This window comes from Mandrillus leucophaeus, unplaced genomic scaffold (genome assembly GCF_000951045.1).
Source record: "Mandrillus leucophaeus isolate KB7577 unplaced genomic scaffold, Mleu.le_1.0 Scaffold282, whole genome shotgun sequence".
NCBI lineage: Eukaryota > Metazoa > Chordata > Mammalia > Primates > Cercopithecidae > Mandrillus > Mandrillus leucophaeus.
The window spans coordinates 2,106,346-2,123,988 of NW_012102943.1; the positions used below are offsets into that span (position 1 = coordinate 2,106,346).

Here is a 17,643-nt window from a genome sequence, read left to right on the forward strand (position 1 = left end):
TTTTGAGACTGAGTCTCGCTCTGTTGCCCAGGCTGGAGTGCAGTGGCGCAATCTCAGCTCACTGCAACCTCCACCTCCCAGGTTCACGCCATTCTCCTGCCTCAGCCTCCCGAGCAGCCGGGACTACATGCGTCCGCTACCACGCCCGGCTACTTTTTTGTATTTTTAGTACAGATGGGGTTTCACCGTGTTAGCCAGGATGGCCTTGATCTCCTGACCTCATGATCCGCCCGGCTCATCCTCCCACAATGCTGGGATTACAGGCATGAGCCACCGCGCCTGGCCCGGTACCAGGCTTTTTTCATTTGTTTTTGCTAAATAGTGTATAAAAGACAACAGTTGTCCCTGCTCATGAAGTACATGGTCTGGTGGGGATAATGGAAGCTTCCTCATAGAATTTTGAGGATATTAGATAATGTATAAAGTACACTCAGCCTAGGAAGAAGTGCCAGGGAATGGGAGCTCTTGCCATCTTCCTTAGAACAGATTTGGGAGTCAGTGGTTTGATTGCTGGCTCTGCCACCTGCTCTGTGACTTTAAGCAACTATTTAAATTCTGTGCCTGTTTCTACACCTATAAAAATGGGTGTAACAATGTTTGAAAAAAAAAAAGAGTTCAGTGTGTGCAGAGTTTAGGGAAGGGCCTGGCAGACAGCAGCTGCTATGATCAGAAATAATGGTAGGGTTTCGAGACTACTGCTCTGCACAGAAGCCCTCTGCTTCTGGGGCCTGAGCGGACCACTCAGAGGACAAAGCGCGAGAAGGGCCATGGCTGCTCAGGGTAATGGCGGTTTCTAAGCATTAAATGATCAGACCATGCTACACGTTCTTAGATCCTGGGCCCTGGTAGAAGGTATAGACAAGGGTTTATGGTAAAGGACCAAAACTGATGTCTACTCCAACAGGGACCCCAAAGCCATCTGGGGCCCTCCCTGCCATCCTCCTCACCTCAGGTTAAGGTAGGAGACGGCCCAAGACTAACCCTGCAGTGCTTTCCCTCAGTGCATCCACCGGGATGTGGCAGCGCGAAATGTGCTGTTGACCAATGGGCATGTGGCCAAGATTGGGGACTTCGGGCTGGCTAGGGACATCATGAATGACTCCAACTACATCGTCAAGGGCAATGTAAGTGCTGGGAGGGCTTGGGCCAGGCTGAGGAGGGGGTGAAGAGTCAGGGCCCAAAATAACTGGGGACTGTTATCCCAGGCCCGCCTGCCTGTGAAGTGGATGGCCCCAGAGAGCATCTTTGACTGTGTCTACACGGTTCAGAGCGACGTCTGGTCCTATGGCATCCTCCTCTGGGAGATCTTCTCACTTGGTGAGCCACTGGGCCCACTCCAGGCAGAGCCTGGGGCTGGCTCCTCTGGTTGCCCCACTGGTGGACAAAGATGTTTGGTGCCCAGGACACAACAAGGATTGTGAGAGTGCAGGAATGGGCAAGGGTCTCCAAACCCAGCACTGCGGTTTCTGCAGGGCGGGGCAGACCCCCTGCCCCTGACAGGCGCTCCTTTCTGGCTCTTCCCTCATTTCTCTCTGCTCAGTTGCTGCTACCTGTTACCCTCCTTTGTCACTGTTTCCCTCCTTTGCCCGAAATCTACAGACCCTTGAAGATGCAGCTCTCTACTACTAGGCTCTAGTAGAAAGAGCTCCCATTTCCTGAGGACTAGGCACAAGGACTTGTCCTCAGTTCTTAAATACCCTGCTCCAGCACCCTCATAACCACCCGACTGTCCCCACTTTAACGGTACACAGCTGAAGCTTTGGTTTTACTGATCCCAAAGCCTGTGCAAGAATTCTTGTTTGGTGTGATAAGGCCTGGCTGGAGGCTCACACGTTCCTAAAGCCTAAGCCTGCCACACAGTGGATAAGAGCAGATGCTGTTGCAGTGTTGTCAAGTAGGACCCCTCAAACCCAGTCTAAGATGTGTGTGGGTGTGCGGGAACGGGGAGAGGACAACGGGCATGGCCTCTTACCTGATCTCGGCCTTTGCAGGGCTGAATCCCTACCCTGGCATCCTGGTGAACAGCAAGTTCTATAAACTGGTGAAGGATGGATACCAAATGGCCCAGCCTGCATTTGCCCCAAAGAATATGTAAGCGAAGGGATCCCAGGGAGGGAAAAGGACACCCCAGGCTTTCGCCAGAAAGGGATGGAAGGCCGTGTGGCCCTGATCTTTCCCTGTCTAAAATGTTCCAGGGTCAGGCTTTCTCTCTCCCACAGTGGGCACAAGCCCCTTCTGAGTTCAAGGTATGAGCGATGTTCTCAGAGAAGTAGCTGTCTGCTAGGGCTGGTCCGAAATGACCACTTTTCTTTTTCTTTTTTTTTTTTTTTTGAGACATCTTGCTCGTAGCCCAGGCTGGAGTGCAGTGGTGTGTACGATCATAGCTCACTGCAGCCTCGATCTTCAGGGCTCAAGCAATCCTTTGGCCTCAGCCTCCCAAGCAGCTGGGACTACAGGTGTGCGCCACTAAGCCCAGCTATTTAAAAAAAATTTTTAGTAGAGATGGGATCTCACTATGTTGTCCAGGCTGGTCTTAAACTCCTAGCCTCATGTAATCCTCCTGCATCAACCTCCCAAAGTGTTGGGATTATAGGCATGAGCCACTGTACCTGTCCCTAAACTCAGTCTTTTAAGAGACTGTTATTACAGTGACCCTGAGGATACCAAAAGGGCCTCATCTGTCAAAATAAGGGTGATGAGAGTACCCTTCTGCAAGGGTTACTGTGAGGACTAAATGGTAAAGCATGCCAAGGACGTGGCACAGGTTTTATACTAAACTTATTTTTGACTGGGTTTGCGGACCTCTGCTGGGTAGGTCTCCCTAGGGGTGTGTGTTAATGACCCCTGGACCCTAGAGAGCTGCACATGGGCATCCTCTGTCCTATCTCCAGATACAGCATCATGCAGGCCTGCTGGGCCTTGGAGCCCACCCACAGACCCACTTTCCAGCAGATCTGCTCCCTCCTTCAGGAGCAAGCCCAAGAGGACAGGAGAGAGCGGGTGAGTGGGGTGAGGCTTGGGGTGGGTGGCCGGTAAAGCAGGTTGGGCTGGGCCTGATGGATCTGGACTGACAGTCTCTGGTCTCTCCCACCCTCAGGACTATACCAATCTGCCAAGCAGCAGCAGCAGAAGCGGTGGTAGCGGTAGCGGCAGCAGCAGCAGTGAGCCGGAAGAGGAGAGCTCTAGTGAGCACCTGGCCTGCTGCGAGCAAGGGGATATCGCCCAGCCCTTGCTGCAGCCCAACAACTATCAGTTCTGCTGAGGAGCCGACGACAGGGAGCACCACTCTCCCCTCCTGCAAGCTTCAACTTCTCCACGGACGGGGTGACGTGGGGAGAACACACAAACTCTGCCTTCGGTCATTTCACTCAACAGCTTGGCCCAGCGCTGAAACTTGGGAAGGTGAGGGATCCAGGGGAGGTCTGAGGATCCCACTCCATGAGCGTGGGCCATCACTGCCAGTCAGGGGCTGGGGGCTGAGCCCTCACCCCCTCTCCCCTACCGTTCTCATGGTGTTGGCCTCATGTTTGCTATGCCAACTGGTAAGAACCTCCTTTCCTAATATTCTTCTCTTAATGGAAGTGGACTGACTTTATGCCTGTGAAGTCCCCAGGAGCTACACTGCTACTGAGAAAACCAGGCTCCTTGGGGCTAGACAGACTGGCAAAGAGTTGAGCTCTTCCTCTCCGAGAGGCGCAGCAAGAGCAGCAGATGCTCACAGACTACACTCAGCTCAGGCCCCTTGGAGCAGGATGGCTCCTCTAAGAATCTCACAGGACCTCTTAGTCTCTGCCCTACAAGCCTTCTTCACTCCACAGCCCTACCCCTCCTACCCCCGCACTGGTACTGCTGTGATGAGCCAAGTGGCAGCTAAAAGTTGGGGGTGTTCTGCCCAGTCCCCTGTCATTCCGGCTAGAAGACAGGGGACCTTGGCATGTGGCTGGCCACACCAAGCAGGAAGCACAAACTCCCCCAAGCTGACTCATCCTAACTAACAGTCACGCCGCGGGATGTCTCTGTCCACATTAAACTAACAGCATTAATGCAGTCAGCCTCTGGTTCTTTGTGCCATATGAGCGCCTGCAAATTCCCTGGAACTTCTTTCCCTCCTGCCTTCACATGCAGTGACGAGCTCATGTCTGTGGCGCTTGACCACAATGTGCACAGAATTGACTCCTGCTTCACCAAAACCAGATAATTTAATAAACTTTATTTTTGTTGGGGGAAGAGAGAAGGAGGGGAAAAAAAGCCACCTACTCCACTCCTCTCAATAAATTAACACATGGCCAATTCCCAGGCCCTAAACAAACCTTGGGCACTTGAGCCAGTCCTGCTGTTTCCTTATGGCCCAGTCTGCTTCCCCTTCACAGAAGGGAGTTTTTCCTACTGCTGCCAGGTTATGTCATGGCCAGGGACCACATCCTGTCTGTGGAGAGGGTCCCAGGCCCAGAGAGGATGTTGGCTGCAGCAGCAGTGGCCAGGGAAAGGAGGAAGGGGATGCTCTTCCTCAAAGCTTGGGGGCGGAGAGGACAGTCCTGGAAGAGAGCTGTGGCTGACTGTTCCTCAGCTTCCCCCAAATGTGGGTACAGGAAGAGCAAGAGAGAAATGTATCCCTCCTTCAGGGAGAATCAAGAGCCCAAAGGGACCCCTAGTCAAAGGCAGGCCACCCCAGGTCCCTAGTCAAAGGCAACAGGCTAAGCAAGTCATGAGACTGGGGGCGCTGAAACCAGGGCTCCTCAGGAGTGGGAGAGACCTGAGCAGCCTTCCCACCTAGTGCTGGGACTCGCGCCTTAGCCCACCCAGGATCTCTACCCTGACCCACAGCAGGCCCCACGGAAGCCACCAGCTACCAGCCTTTCCCTCAGCCTCCCCTCCCTCCATTAAACATACCATGTCCCCCAAGTGTTCTCTCGGGGCCAGAAGAGATTTCCTGGCACCACTCCTGACCTGTGGAGGGTTGAGAACCGAGGACCCTGGGTCCCACCATGCTCAGGGAATGGAAGCTCTTTGGTCAGTCCCAGCAGTCAGAGGCCCTCCCCACAGGAGACCACTTCTGCAGGTCCCCTGGATAGCTCTGCCTCAGGCAAGGGCCTTACTATGGCTTGAGAGATGGTATAGTCCCTGTACAACAGCCTGGCTTATTCTGCCACTGTGGCCACCTCCTCTTCCTCACCCTCCTCCTCTGTCTCTGTCTTGATCTGAGCAACCCCAAGGCGGTAGAGGGTGTCACGAATGACCACCTCACCAGGCTGGCAGCTCTGTACAATGTCATGGATCTGACGATTGACAATCTCGCGGCTGGTGAGGAAGTCCATGAGGCGGTTGTAGAGGTAATAGTGAGTGGCATTGTCGAAGGCAATGGGCCGCTGACGGACACTGTTTGGTTTGCTGTCCACGATGGAGGCCAGGATGGTTGCGTAGGGTGCCAATTCAGGGCACAGTGCCAAGGAGTGGTGCCCAGTACTGGGGTCACCAGGATTGGGCTGTGTGCCTGCATGGACGATGCGCCGTGTGGCAGTCTTGGTGACTGGGTGCTGGATAGAGTGCTCAGTTTCTGTCATGTCCACAGTATAATGCTGGTCCAAGAGCTCTGGGCAGGACACACTCTAGAAATGAGAATGCCTTTTGACAAGAAGGAATGACTAAGGGGGAACCCATCTGGTGAGAATAAGCACTGTAGGCTCAGCCAGCCCTGTCTGAACCCTAACATCACCATGTACTGTGCCTCCTAGGCCAACCCCCGCCCCCCAGTGCCTCCATTTCCTCACGTGAGAACAGGGACAGTAACAGTGGCCACCTTCCAGAGCAGATGTTGGATTACTTGGGCTGTTATTGCCCCCGGTCCATTCAGGCCAGGGGCTGCAGGGGAGCAGAAAGATAAGGCTCTGACTAAGGTTAAGACACTTTGCTGGGGTCCCCGGCATGCTCACGGAGCCAGTGAGCCCCAGGGAGTAATGACAACAATGACTCCTCCAAGGCAAAGCCAGAGGCCTTCACTTCCCATAATGCATCCTGGCTGGGGCACTCAACCCTTGTTATTCTTCCGGAACTTCTTCCTAATTATCAGTTCTGACATCTATTTCAGCAAAGGACAAAGGTTGGCTTTGGAGGGTACATGACTGGTGAAAAATACTGTCTGGTACAATATACCAAGACACAGAAACAAGAGCTCTGCCACTAATCTGCTGTGTGAGCTGGAAAAGTCCATTTCCCCCTCTGGGCCTTAGTTTCCCCTTTTAATAAAAGGAAAGGGTTGGTAAAATGAGTGTTTTCTAACCAGAGTATCTTCAGATCACAACAGAAATACTGCATGCCATGCAGTATATCCATGGTCAACTAAATGTAGACATGGTGAATTAAACGTAATCCAGGGCTGGCTGGGGCCTTTAATATGTCAGTGTGCACAATGACTGTCAAAGGTGGCAACTTCCTAGGCTTCTCTGGAAGGTAACCTCTTTTAACACAAGGTACCTATGTTTGGGATACCCTGGGCACACCTAAGTGACATACTGTGGCCTCAAACAGAGGGCTTGGTCAGTAAAAACTTATGGAGTAGGCTGGGCGTGGTGGCTCATGCCTGTAATCCCAGCACTTTGGGAGCCTGAGGCAGGTGGACTGCTTGAGCCTAGGAGTTTGAGAACAACCTGGGCAAAATGGCAAAACCCCGTCTCTACCAAAACACAAAAATTAGCTGGGTGTGGTAGCGCGTGCCTGTAATCCCAGTTACTCGGGAGGCTGAGGCAGGAGAACTGCTTGAACCTGGGAGGCAGAGGTTGCACTGAGCCAAGATCATGCCACTGCACTCCAGCCTGCGCGACACAGCAAGACATGGTAGGCCTGAGGAGACATGGCAGTTCCTCAGGAGGTGACTCACCACAGGTGGCTCCGTGGGACTAGAGAAACAGCCCTGGTTCGTCCCCCACATCTGGTTGGTCAGCTCTGGGTAGCAGAGGTCAGCACACAGGGCCACTGACGTGGCCATATCTACCACATAGACAGGCGGCCAGTGGCGGGAAGAGGCAAGCAGGTCCACATGGTCACGGGCACTCTCACCCCGCACAAGATACTTGGAGCCGCAGACCACCTGAGAGACGAAGGGCAAGGGCGCAGGGTTAATTAGGAAGCCAGTCTGCAGACACTGTACAGTTCTCACTCGCTTCCCAGGAAGATGAGCAATCAGCTTCATGGCTGAAGCCATGGCCATCCTGCCAGAGCCCATGGCATTCTGCTCCCTTCCTACTTCTGTCCTTAAATGAAGGCACCAGCTCATCTTTGCCCTTCAGAGAGACAGCTGGGAGCATCCTGTCCTCAACTTAGGCTGAAAGGCACCTCAGAACATCTTTCAAAACCCCACTCTCTACACACCATCTACCAGTTCACCATGCTAGCTACACAGCAACAGCAGCAGCAGCAGCAGCTAGGAGCTGGTTAAGAATGGAGATGCCTGGGCCCCAGGTCAAGCCTAAGAAACTAAGGTCTCTGGAGTAGGGTCTAAGCATCTGTACTTTGAGCAAGCTCCCCACCAGACCCCAGTGGGCTTGTTGCCCAGATGGGAACTCACAATGTAGTCTAGTAAACACCTCCACTGACAGGGCTCCCCAAGCACCATTCCACAGCTCTGGGAAAACCCACTTGGCTGTCACCTTCAGGTGATGCCACTCCCATCACAGTCCCCAAGATCTACAGCTCTCCCTGTGCTGTCAGCTGCTTCTCACGAGATGAACCCCCGTCGCATGAACACAATCCCCTGAGCAGGCTCTGATCTGCCCAGGGTAGAAGCATTAAGCATCTCCTTCAGACACAGCTTCTGTTAAAGTAGTTGGGAACTGGATTCTCTTTTTCTAGCTAGGTCCCCCTGTTGACTCACGTGCTTCAGTGAACTGAAGGCTCTGCTAAGCCACCTCTCTCCCGTTCAGTACCTGTTAAGTGGGGTTTCCATCCCAGTATCTACCTGGGCCCACTCTGTCATCTAGTATATAACCTGTCCTGGAGCTAATTAACCCAGTGACCTTCTCCACACCCTTCCACAGGTTTCCCATTCAAAACCGTCCAAAAGGTCCCTCATCACTCAGAATAAAATACCCACTGTTACTCTGGCCTAGAGAGCTCTATGTGATCTGGCCCCTGGGGAGCCCTCCAACATCCCCTCCTCTCAGCTCACTCTGTCTCCCTACTCACGGCTTTGGTGGTCCCTTGGCTGCAACACTCCTTCCCTGGCTTATCACTGGGCTCCTCCCTATCCTGCAGGTCTCGGTCTTCTCTGCCACCTCAGACAGCAGGTTCCTCCCTGTTACTTTTTTTTTTTTTTTCTTTTTGAGACGGAGTCTCGCTCTGTTGCCCAGGCTGGAGTGCAGTGGCCAGATCTCAGCTCACTGCAAGCTCCGCCTCCCGGGTTTACGCCATTCTCCTGCCTCAGCCTCCCGAGTAGCTAGGACTACAGGCGCCCGCCACCTCGCCCGGCTAGTTTTTTGTATTTTTTAGTAGAGACGGGGTTTCACCGGATTAGCCAGGATGGTCTCGATCTCCTGACCTTGTGATCCGCCCGTCTTGGCCTCCCAAAGTGCTGGGATTACAGGCTTGAGCCACCGCGCCCGGCCTCCTCCGTTACTTTCTATCTTAGGCCCTTATCTAATTTCTTCGGAGCCAGTGCCACAAGCTGTGGTGACTGTATTTCCCCACTAAAATATATGGTCAGCTAGGGAGGAATGACATCTTTGTCATTCTTTATACAAGTTCGACTTATACCCTCAACAGCTGATGCCCAGGATGTGGTAGAGTGCTTAAAAAATACTGACAAAAGACCCAGCCTCCCTCCGTAGCCCACGGGGTAGTACCTGACCCGTGGGCAGCTATGCCAGAGGTTGCCCAGTGACTTAAGTCTTGCCCCCCAAAACTGAGCTGGATCAGTCTCTGTGGGAAGTTCAACATTAGCAAATTCACTCCAAGCTCCCTCTAGTTATTTTCTTACCTGATGGGGGCACACCTTGTAGATTTTACCACCTGTGAAGTGAGGTGGGGGCTGCATAGCTCTAGCTCCATTCTGTACAGATTCGTAGAGGGCCAACAAGGAGAAGCAGAGCTGGTCCTGGAGTAGAAGGACAAGATTAAAAACATAAGGGTGAATGCTAAGGGACCACATCTGGTGCTCAACATCACATACTCACCCAACACCCAAAGCAAAAGAATAAAGTGGGCCTTGGAGCCTCATCAGCCCAACCTCCTCTAGGTACAGGTAAGCAATCTGAGGCCCTGAAAGGATTAGGTCACAGACAAAGCCAGTCGGATTCTGAGGCCTGAGTCCTTTCACTTTTTACAGGGCAAAGAAACCATCAAAGGGGAGCTAACATTTGAATCTGATCTTGAAGGAAGCAGAACATTTTCAACAGCACAGAAATATGAAAGGGAAAGTAAGTAACGTATGAATCAAACACATAGACACACACACACTCTTTGTAATAATAGGCATTTTCTAAGAGCTTGCATAGGTAATAACCAGACACTGTAAAGTGCATTCCTTACAACAGTCTCACGAGGTTAGTATTTTGGTTATTTCCATTTTACAAACAAGGAAAATGAAGCTCAAAATATAAAGCAGCTTATCCAAGGTCACACGCAGTAAGGAGGAGAGCCAGGATTCCTGACCCCAGAACCTAGGCTCACAACCTTCAACAGGAGGAACTGCTAGAGGCCAGGCCCCCCACATACATGTCACCATCTAGCTGTTGACCACCTCCTAGGCATCCCTGACTGCCAGCAGCTTGGGTCCAAGGCGGATGCCATCACAGGTATTCATATCCCTGCCCTGAAAAGTGGACCAATCAGCCTATCCTAGAAGCCCCGATATCCACCACTGCCCTTGACACTCACCTTGGAGTCTTCTGCTCCAAAGGGGATTCCACACTGCCTTAGCAGATGTTGCAGCTTCTCTTCACTGTAGGAGCCAATCTCATCAAGCTTGCAGGTGCCCTCCTGGAGCAGCCTCACCAAGGCACTGCCGCTACCTGCAAGACACAACAGTGCTGGTGGGAGGGTGCTGCTGCCAGCCACCAGAGGCCATGGCTAGGCCCACAAAACAGCAAACAGTGGAAGCCAGCTCTGCACCAAGCTCTCCCCTGGTGCTGGCAGAGGTGGGACTCAAGTCAGGTCCATGCTTTCTGCAGATACCTGAAATCTCTCAGAACTGGCTTTCTGCCCTGGAACATCTGAGTGAGATACCCTGCAGACAGCTACTGAAAAAAACCCTAAAATAAGTCAGCTTTTAATCCAGTCTTCTAAGGTTTTTCAGAACCAAGACCTCAGATGCTTACCATGACTGCAGCAGTAAGAGAGCAGTAGCTCTCGTTTTAAAAGTGTTCTCTACACAACGTTCCTGAACCTGGCTAGCGCAAGAGAACTACGTGGGGGCCTTAAAAAAATAATCCCTGGGGGCCGGGTGCAGTGGCTCTCACCTGTAATCCTAGCACTTTGGGAGGCCAAGGCAGGTGGATTACCTGAGGTCAGGAGTTCGAAACCAGACTGACCAATATGGTGAAACCTCGTCTCTTCTAAAAATACAAAAAATCAGCCAGGTGTGGTGGCGTGCGCCTATAGTCTCAGGAACTTGGGAGGCTGAGACAGGAGAATTGCTTGAACCCAGAAGGCGAAGTTGCAGTGAGCCCAGATCGCACCACTGCACTCCAGCCTGGGTGACAAAGCGGGACTCTGTCTCAAAAAAAACAAAAAAACAAAACAAAAAAAAAGATGCCTGGGCCCTTAAAGTATTAATAGGAATATGAGGTTGGACCTCAGTATCTAATATTAGGAGGCACTGTTTGAGAACCTGCACATCATTAATATATTAAGTACTTATGGTATCAATTCAGTGGGTCATTTCCAAAAATTCAAAAATGAAATAAGACAGAAAATAAAGTGTATCGCACTTGGTAAGGAAAAATACTGTTTTGGGAATGTTGTTTCAATTATACACACGTGCATATGTACGAATATCATTCTGCGTCATGATACAAAATGTATTTCTTACTATGAGTTACAGTTAAAGAAGAAGGCTATCGCTCTAACTGTATTAGCTCACTTTATCTTCAGTGATCTAGGAAGTGGATAGCTATTATAACACCCTCTTTGTAAATGAACCAACAGTGGCTTAGGGCAATGATGGGACCTGACAGAGGGTCGCACAGCTACTAAGTGGCATAGCTGGGAATCCAACTCAAGCTCTTAGAAACTTATCCTCTTATCCGCTAGTCCAGGGTTTCTCAATGTATAATCCACAAAACTAGCTGCAAAACCATCTGGGAGGCCTGTTTTGAAGGCAGATTCCTTGGCCTGCCCCTACACTTTCTCAATGAAAATTTTTGGGGATGGAGCCTTATCAGCATTTTTTACAGGAGTTCCCCTACTCAGTGTGTGTATCCCAGAAGAATGACAATGAGCCGTGCTCCCCTGCTATTTAATATGGTGGACCGCTCTTCGACTCTGCACCAGAACTTTAAACTCTAGGGGATTTTGACACGGGCTGTTATCTTTCTGAAAGGAGTCCTCCAGTGGGGCCTGGCCCTCTCGCTACCACTGTGCTATCTTGCCAAGGACAACGTCCCAGACTCTTGATTGAGCCCTTTTTTGACCCCAGTCAGCCACCAGGTGGCCTTACCAGGTACTGGCTGCACATCCAGGTTTTTGTCTTTCTCAGTGTTGACGACCACAGCTCCTCTCATGAGTGGTGGGAAGAAGGGGGCAATAACGGAGGCATCAAATTTGGTGATAGGGATGCTGGCAGGAAATGCCACCTGCTCAATCACCTCTGTCTCCATCGTGGCCCAAAAGTCCTCCACATTTACCTCATTAGAGCCCAGGAATTCAGGCCAGGTGAACTAGAAGGTCAGGATAAAGAAGGTCAAACTGTGGGAGTCACAGAACATCAACAACACAACAGTCTACCCTGTCATTATAAACACAGGGAAACTAAGGCTTGGTGAAGAAGTCAGACAGCCAGGCCCTGCCAGGGAGCCTTGAATTTCAAGCTCTGTACCCACTTTTGGTCACATTTCTTTCTCCTACACCACAGTACTCTCCCAGGCATGAATAGTCCCTAAGTCTCTTCTGTTTCTATAGCTTTGTTCATGTCATTTCCCCCGTCTTACAAACAAAGGGGAGCTACCATTTGAGTACCTGTTATGTGTCAGACACTTTGTAATGAACTACTAAAAAACAAGTCTGGGGATGGCTGAGGTGAGTATTCGAGCACTCGAAGCGACAGAACAATCATGTCAACACAGGTCTAGTTCCAAAGCCCAAACCCTTACTCCCGATACCAGGCTGGCAAGAACGAGCAGAATCCTATTGAGTAAAATTCCAGCCATTTTCCAAGGCCCTGTGGATCGCCGACCTCCTCCCACCCATTGTCAGCACACAGCTATCTCTTCTACCCAATGCAGCATTTACTTTTCTCTTATAGACATCTATTAATAGCGCTTGTGCTACTCAATTTCTCTTCTTGCAATGCCCTCTTATATGGTTCTCAAAACGTGACCCAGATCCTAATACCTCAATCAGAGTTGTATAGGTTACTTATTAGAAATGTAAAAACCTTGGCCCCATCTTGAGCTGTATGAACTAAACTCCTAATTTTGCATTTAAAAAAGTTTCCTTAGAGGAATGGTTCTCAAAGGGTGGTCCCTGGACAAGCAGCAAGAGTATCACCTGAAAACTTGCTAGAAATGCAAATTCTTGGCCCCACTCCAGATCTCCTGAGTCAGAAATCCTGTGGGTGGCACCCAGCAAGCCCTCCACTTTAAAAGGTTGTGAGAACCACTGCCCTGTGTAGTTCTTATACCCACTAAAGTCCAAGAACCACTGCTCCCCATAAAGGCTCCTCTCCTCACCTTATTCCTTTGTTCGCCACCTCACAGGGTGCTTAGTGTATGCTCTGTGTAAATGGCACACCTGGGGGAATGAGGCCAGCTGAGTCTATCCTCTCCACAAGGTGCAAGGGAACAGGAAATGCCAACCCAGTACACCAACTAATCACAGGGTCCTCCTTTATATAACCCCAAGAGAGGGGCTGACAAGTCTCTTCATGGATAACAGCATATTTAAGTTTTGTTCCATAACTTCCTGTTTTAGTTCATAGACTTCAGGATACCCTCTTCCCACATACACCACACTACTCTCCAGAACAAAGAAGTACCTCTATGAAAGAAGAACCTGGTACCATTGAAGGGAAGAGACAAGCAAACTGAGAGTGAAGGGAATGCTACTCCATTCTGGGACAGAGGAGCCTTGATATGGACAGGACAGGTGCCAGGCAGGACTAGCAGATGGCACCTTTGCAGGGAGGTGGGCCTCTGTCTATTCTTGGAAACTGTAAACTTGCTGTGGCCAGATATGATCAGGAAAACTAGAACTCGGAGTCCTAGGAGGTACTGGTGAGAATGGCAGTGCTTAGGGTGCAGACTCCACAGTCAGTGGCTGAGAAAGAAGAAGGTCAATCTCAGCCCCACCCCTCTCTGCTTGGTGAGCTTGGGCAAGGCCCCTGGGCTTCAGTGCCTATGTCTCTGAAAACCTCATGGGGTTGTAGGGAAAATTAAGTCATATAGTAAAGCACTTAGCACAGATTAAGAACTTGGCATAGTAATAAAATGCTCAATAAATCTTAGCTACATTATTATTATTAGTACTAGGCAAGCACATTTGAGTCAATCTGGAAACAGCCTCTAGATGAGACAACACACACAAAATGGTTTAGCTGCCTGGTTTTTTCACTGGGAAGAAAAAGACAGGACTATGCATTCAACCCTTAATATGTCTAGTGGTCCAGTCAAAATACACCAAAGCTGTTCTCTACAGGTTCTGCACCTGCCTGATCAGTGAACACATGAGATGCAAGTCCAGTAAGCACCTGAAGGTCAGCTCATGTCCCAGGCTCTTGTTTACTATGGTAGAGTTCAGAGATGGAAACCTTACACTCCAATGCAACTACTGGCATACCCAAGGGGCAGTCCCTGCCTGTGAGTGTAGACCAGACCTCATGGCATGATTACAGGGAAAAGTAATCTAAGGGATTTTTTTTAAACCCTAAAGAAGGTTAAGGAAGATTTCCTACTATTCTGTTTGCTACGAGTTTTATCATAAATATGGGTGTAGAATCACACTAGAAAACCTTTTTTTTCCCCCCATACATTTAATGAAATTATCATATAGGGTTTCTCCTTTAATCAGTTAAGTAGTGAATTACATTAACATATTTTCTACTGTTGAAACAACCTTGCTTTCCTGTGATAAACTTTGTCATGATGCATTATTTTATTCATTAGATCTGATTTGCTATTATTTTATTCAGACTTTCATTTATATTCATGAGTACACTCAGCCCCAGTTTCTTCTCTTACATCAAATGTCTGATTTTGTTTCCAAAGTTATACAACCTTATATGAGTTGGGGAAATATATCCACTTTTGTTATTTGCCTATGTTTGGAATAACATTTCTTGGATATTTGTTATAATTAATCTATGAAGCCATCTGAATTTGGTGTTATTATTGTGTGAAAATTTTTCAGTTCAGAACCTAAGTCGGCTCAGGTCACTCTTCTCCTCCAACCCCTTCAGTGGCTCTCCCATTTCACTCTGTGTAAGTCCTTAAAACAGCCCACGTTACCCTACATAGCGTCGGCCTCTTGCACCGTCTGGACCTCATATACCCCACCACTCCCTCCCTCCCTCCCACACTCTGAGCTACACCACCGGTCTCCTTGCTGGTCTTCAATCATGCCCAACGAGCCCACCTCAGACCCTGTTCTTTCTGTTCCCTCTGCCTGGAATATTCCTCCACAAAGCCACATGGGTTTCAGATCTCTACTCAAATGCGTCTGTATCAGATAGGCCTTCCCCACTGACTGCCCTCTATAAAATACAAATGCCCTTTCCCATGACACTGCTCTCTCTTCCTTACCCAGCTTTACTGTGCTTCATAGCACTCACTACTCCTGGACAGATATTTGTTTCCTGTGTCCCCCAAACCAGAAAGTGAGCTCCATGAGGACAGAAACTTTGTTTTGTGTTTTTTTTTTTAAACTACTATCTCTCAGGTGTCTAAAACATGCATTTAGTTTATGTTCAATATATTATTTTATTATTATTATTATTATTTAGTTTATGTTCAATATTATTATATATATATTTTGATACTTACTCACTGGATACATTTTTCAAGTCAGTAACTGAATAAATAAATGCCTCTATTTCCATCTGGCATTCCCTAAATGAAATCTTGGGCTGTGGGAGGAGAAAGTCACTTGCCTCACCTAGACAGGACTGGCGCTATCCACCCGCTGAGGATATCATGTAGGAAGGGAGCTGCCAAAATGAGAGAATTCCGCAGGTCCCTCATGGCGGCTAAGAGGCACTTACCTCCACGCTCTTCAATGCTAGCACATTCTCTTCACTCCTCTGGGCCAGTTCCACTTTGGGGGCCACACCACAGATGCCACAGATCATGTCATTGTAGTCTCGGACAGTGAGGCACTCAAAGGCCCAATAGCCATTGCACAGCAGCTCCTGCAGCTGGCTCAGCTCCTCCGAGGTCAGAGTCTTCTCTGGAAGAAGAGCAAGTACACTGAGAAGGGCACAGAAAAAAGACACTGAAGCCACTAGGGATGAGCCAGTGGGTAGCAAGTAGAGCAATTCTGCCAGACTGATTCACCTCAAAGAACACTCCAGTGTACTAACTACCCTGAGGGTCCGGGATCTGGCCTGCAAGTGCTCAGGTGGCAACCCAAAGGGCAATTCCCACTGGAGTGATAGCTGCCTTGTACTAAGTACTAGATGCTGTGCTGAAAGATTTGAATATGTTATCTCATCAAATCTCACACGAATTTAATTATTTATGAACCAGGAGCTACTATCCTCATTTTATAGCTGGAGAAACAGAGGCACAAGAATAACTTGCTCAAAATCAAACTGCAACTAAGCGGCAGAGCCAAGACTGAAACACAGGCCCATGTAACTCCAGCACCTTTGCTCTACTCCATCTGTTCTCACAGCAGGTAAGGTAGAGGGGAACTGGAGCCTATAGGAGAGGGACGGGAAAAGCACAAATAGGAGTAAAGAGGGCATGGAGGAAAAAAATTCTAGACAGAAAGGACGGTTCTCACTCTCAGGTCTTGGCATGAGCCTTGAGACTGGAAGCAGACATCCAGGAGCTGTGGTCAGAATGAGTCTAACATGCAATGGGGCCAAGTCGCCCTATGACCAAAGGAGGTACTTGTGGAAGTCACTGGTAAACTCTTGCTAAGGGTCCCTGGATGCACAGAAAGACTCATGCTTTCCAAAATTAGTTTGGCATTTGTAAAATTCAAAAGGAAGAGTGTATTCAGAAGTTAAGAATGTCTCCTTTTCAAAATAATCAGACTCTTCTTCAAAACAAGTCTTTTAACCAAAGACGATCACTGAAAATTCCCAGGGAGCTTAGGATTAACCTTGAGAAAGGGAAGAAAACAACTTTTACCTGTCTGCTCCTGCACTGACTTCAGAACAACACTGACAGACACTCTGGGGTCCTCTCCGAGCTTGATCTGGTTTCTGATTGCAAAAAGCAAGTCCAGGCTTACCAGCAGCTTGTTCCCCACATTAAAGAGACCTGCAGGTTAAGAAGAGGCAACAAGGAAATTAACGTATCATACACAATGGCAAAAAATAGAATACACACCAGCAGGATGCGGTGGCGCGCGCCTGTAGTTGCAGGCACTTGGGAGGATGAGGCGGGAGGATCGCTTGAGCCCAGGAGTTGTAGACCAGCTTGGGTAACACAGTGAGAGGCTCCATCTCAAAAAAACAAAACAGGCCAGGTATGGCCTGTAATCTCATGCCTGTAGTCTCAGCACTTTGGGAGGCCAAGGTGGGAGGACTGCTTGAGCCCAGGAGTTCAAGACCAGCCTGGGCAACATAGAAAAGCCCCATCTCTATTTTATTCAAGTTATATATTTTAAAAGGGGAAAACAAAAACCTCACAACTAAATGCCCATCAATAGAGAAAGGTTAATTAAATTGTGATGCATTCATAAAATTGAAAGCATTAAAAAGAATAAAGTATTCCAACATGGAATCCATTTTTTAAAAAAGAAATGGATCTACCTGTTCTGACACAAAGCTGCCTACAATATATCATTAAACAACAACAACAGAATGAAATAGTACATATAGTAGATCCTTTTTCCCCCCAGTAAAAAAAAAGAAACACTTTCCTCCCACCCAGCTCAGTCCTTAGGACCAAAGGTCCTTTACCCCTCACACAACTGCACCTGCGGAAAGGCCAGGAGCATCCTTTAGATCATTAATGTGTAAGGGGTGTAACAAAGGCTATGAAATCACTCCAACACCAAATCCTGAAATGAATGAATCTGAGGAATTTAAGTGCAGTCAATTTAAGACAAATAAAAGTGGGTGATTTTGTATGTGCACAAAATATAATGCACTAATTTGCACAAAAGCAAATTTTGGAATACGTGTTCCCAATGAAGAAGGGTATGGAGAAGTACAAAGGTTGAAACCGTAAGAGACAGCAAAGCTCTGGTCCCATAAATTTTTTTTTAAAAAAGCAAAAGAGGCCGGGCGCGGTGGCTCAAGCCTGTAATCCCAGCACTTTGGGAGGC

The 17,643-nt window shown here is 49.0% G+C and overlaps 2 protein-coding genes across 3 annotated transcripts in view; one reads left to right on the plus strand and one right to left on the minus strand.

Annotated features, from left to right (window-relative positions):
* CSF1R (colony stimulating factor 1 receptor) overlaps nucleotides 1-4,047 on the plus strand; it is a 62,579-nt gene extending 58,532 nt beyond the window's left edge. For both annotated transcript variants that reach the window (XM_011985370.1, XM_011985369.1), the window contains 5 exons: nucleotides 1,002-1,124; nucleotides 1,206-1,317; nucleotides 1,992-2,091; nucleotides 2,892-3,000; nucleotides 3,098-4,047. In XM_011985370.1, coding sequence (XP_011840760.1) covers nucleotides 1,002-1,124; nucleotides 1,206-1,317; nucleotides 1,992-2,091; nucleotides 2,892-3,000; nucleotides 3,098-3,262 — 609 coding nt within the window. In that variant the 3' untranslated portion in view covers nucleotides 3,263-4,047. The remainder of the gene's footprint in view (nucleotides 1-1,001; nucleotides 1,125-1,205; nucleotides 1,318-1,991; nucleotides 2,092-2,891; nucleotides 3,001-3,097) is intronic.
* A 147-nt stretch (nucleotides 4,048-4,194) lies between these two features.
* Nucleotides 4,195-17,643, minus strand: part of HMGXB3 (HMG box domain containing 3) — a 52,624-nt gene continuing 39,175 nt past the window's right edge. Inside the window, exons 14-20 of the mRNA XM_011985373.1 lie at nucleotides 16,500-16,631; nucleotides 15,404-15,588; nucleotides 11,648-11,867; nucleotides 9,868-10,001; nucleotides 8,969-9,085; nucleotides 6,875-7,084; nucleotides 4,195-5,606 (exon numbers count right to left, since the gene is read on the minus strand). Coding sequence (XP_011840763.1) covers nucleotides 5,139-5,606; nucleotides 6,875-7,084; nucleotides 8,969-9,085; nucleotides 9,868-10,001; nucleotides 11,648-11,867; nucleotides 15,404-15,588; nucleotides 16,500-16,631 — 1,466 coding nt within the window. The 3' untranslated portion in view covers nucleotides 4,195-5,138. The remainder of the gene's footprint in view (nucleotides 5,607-6,874; nucleotides 7,085-8,968; nucleotides 9,086-9,867; nucleotides 10,002-11,647; nucleotides 11,868-15,403; nucleotides 15,589-16,499; nucleotides 16,632-17,643) is intronic.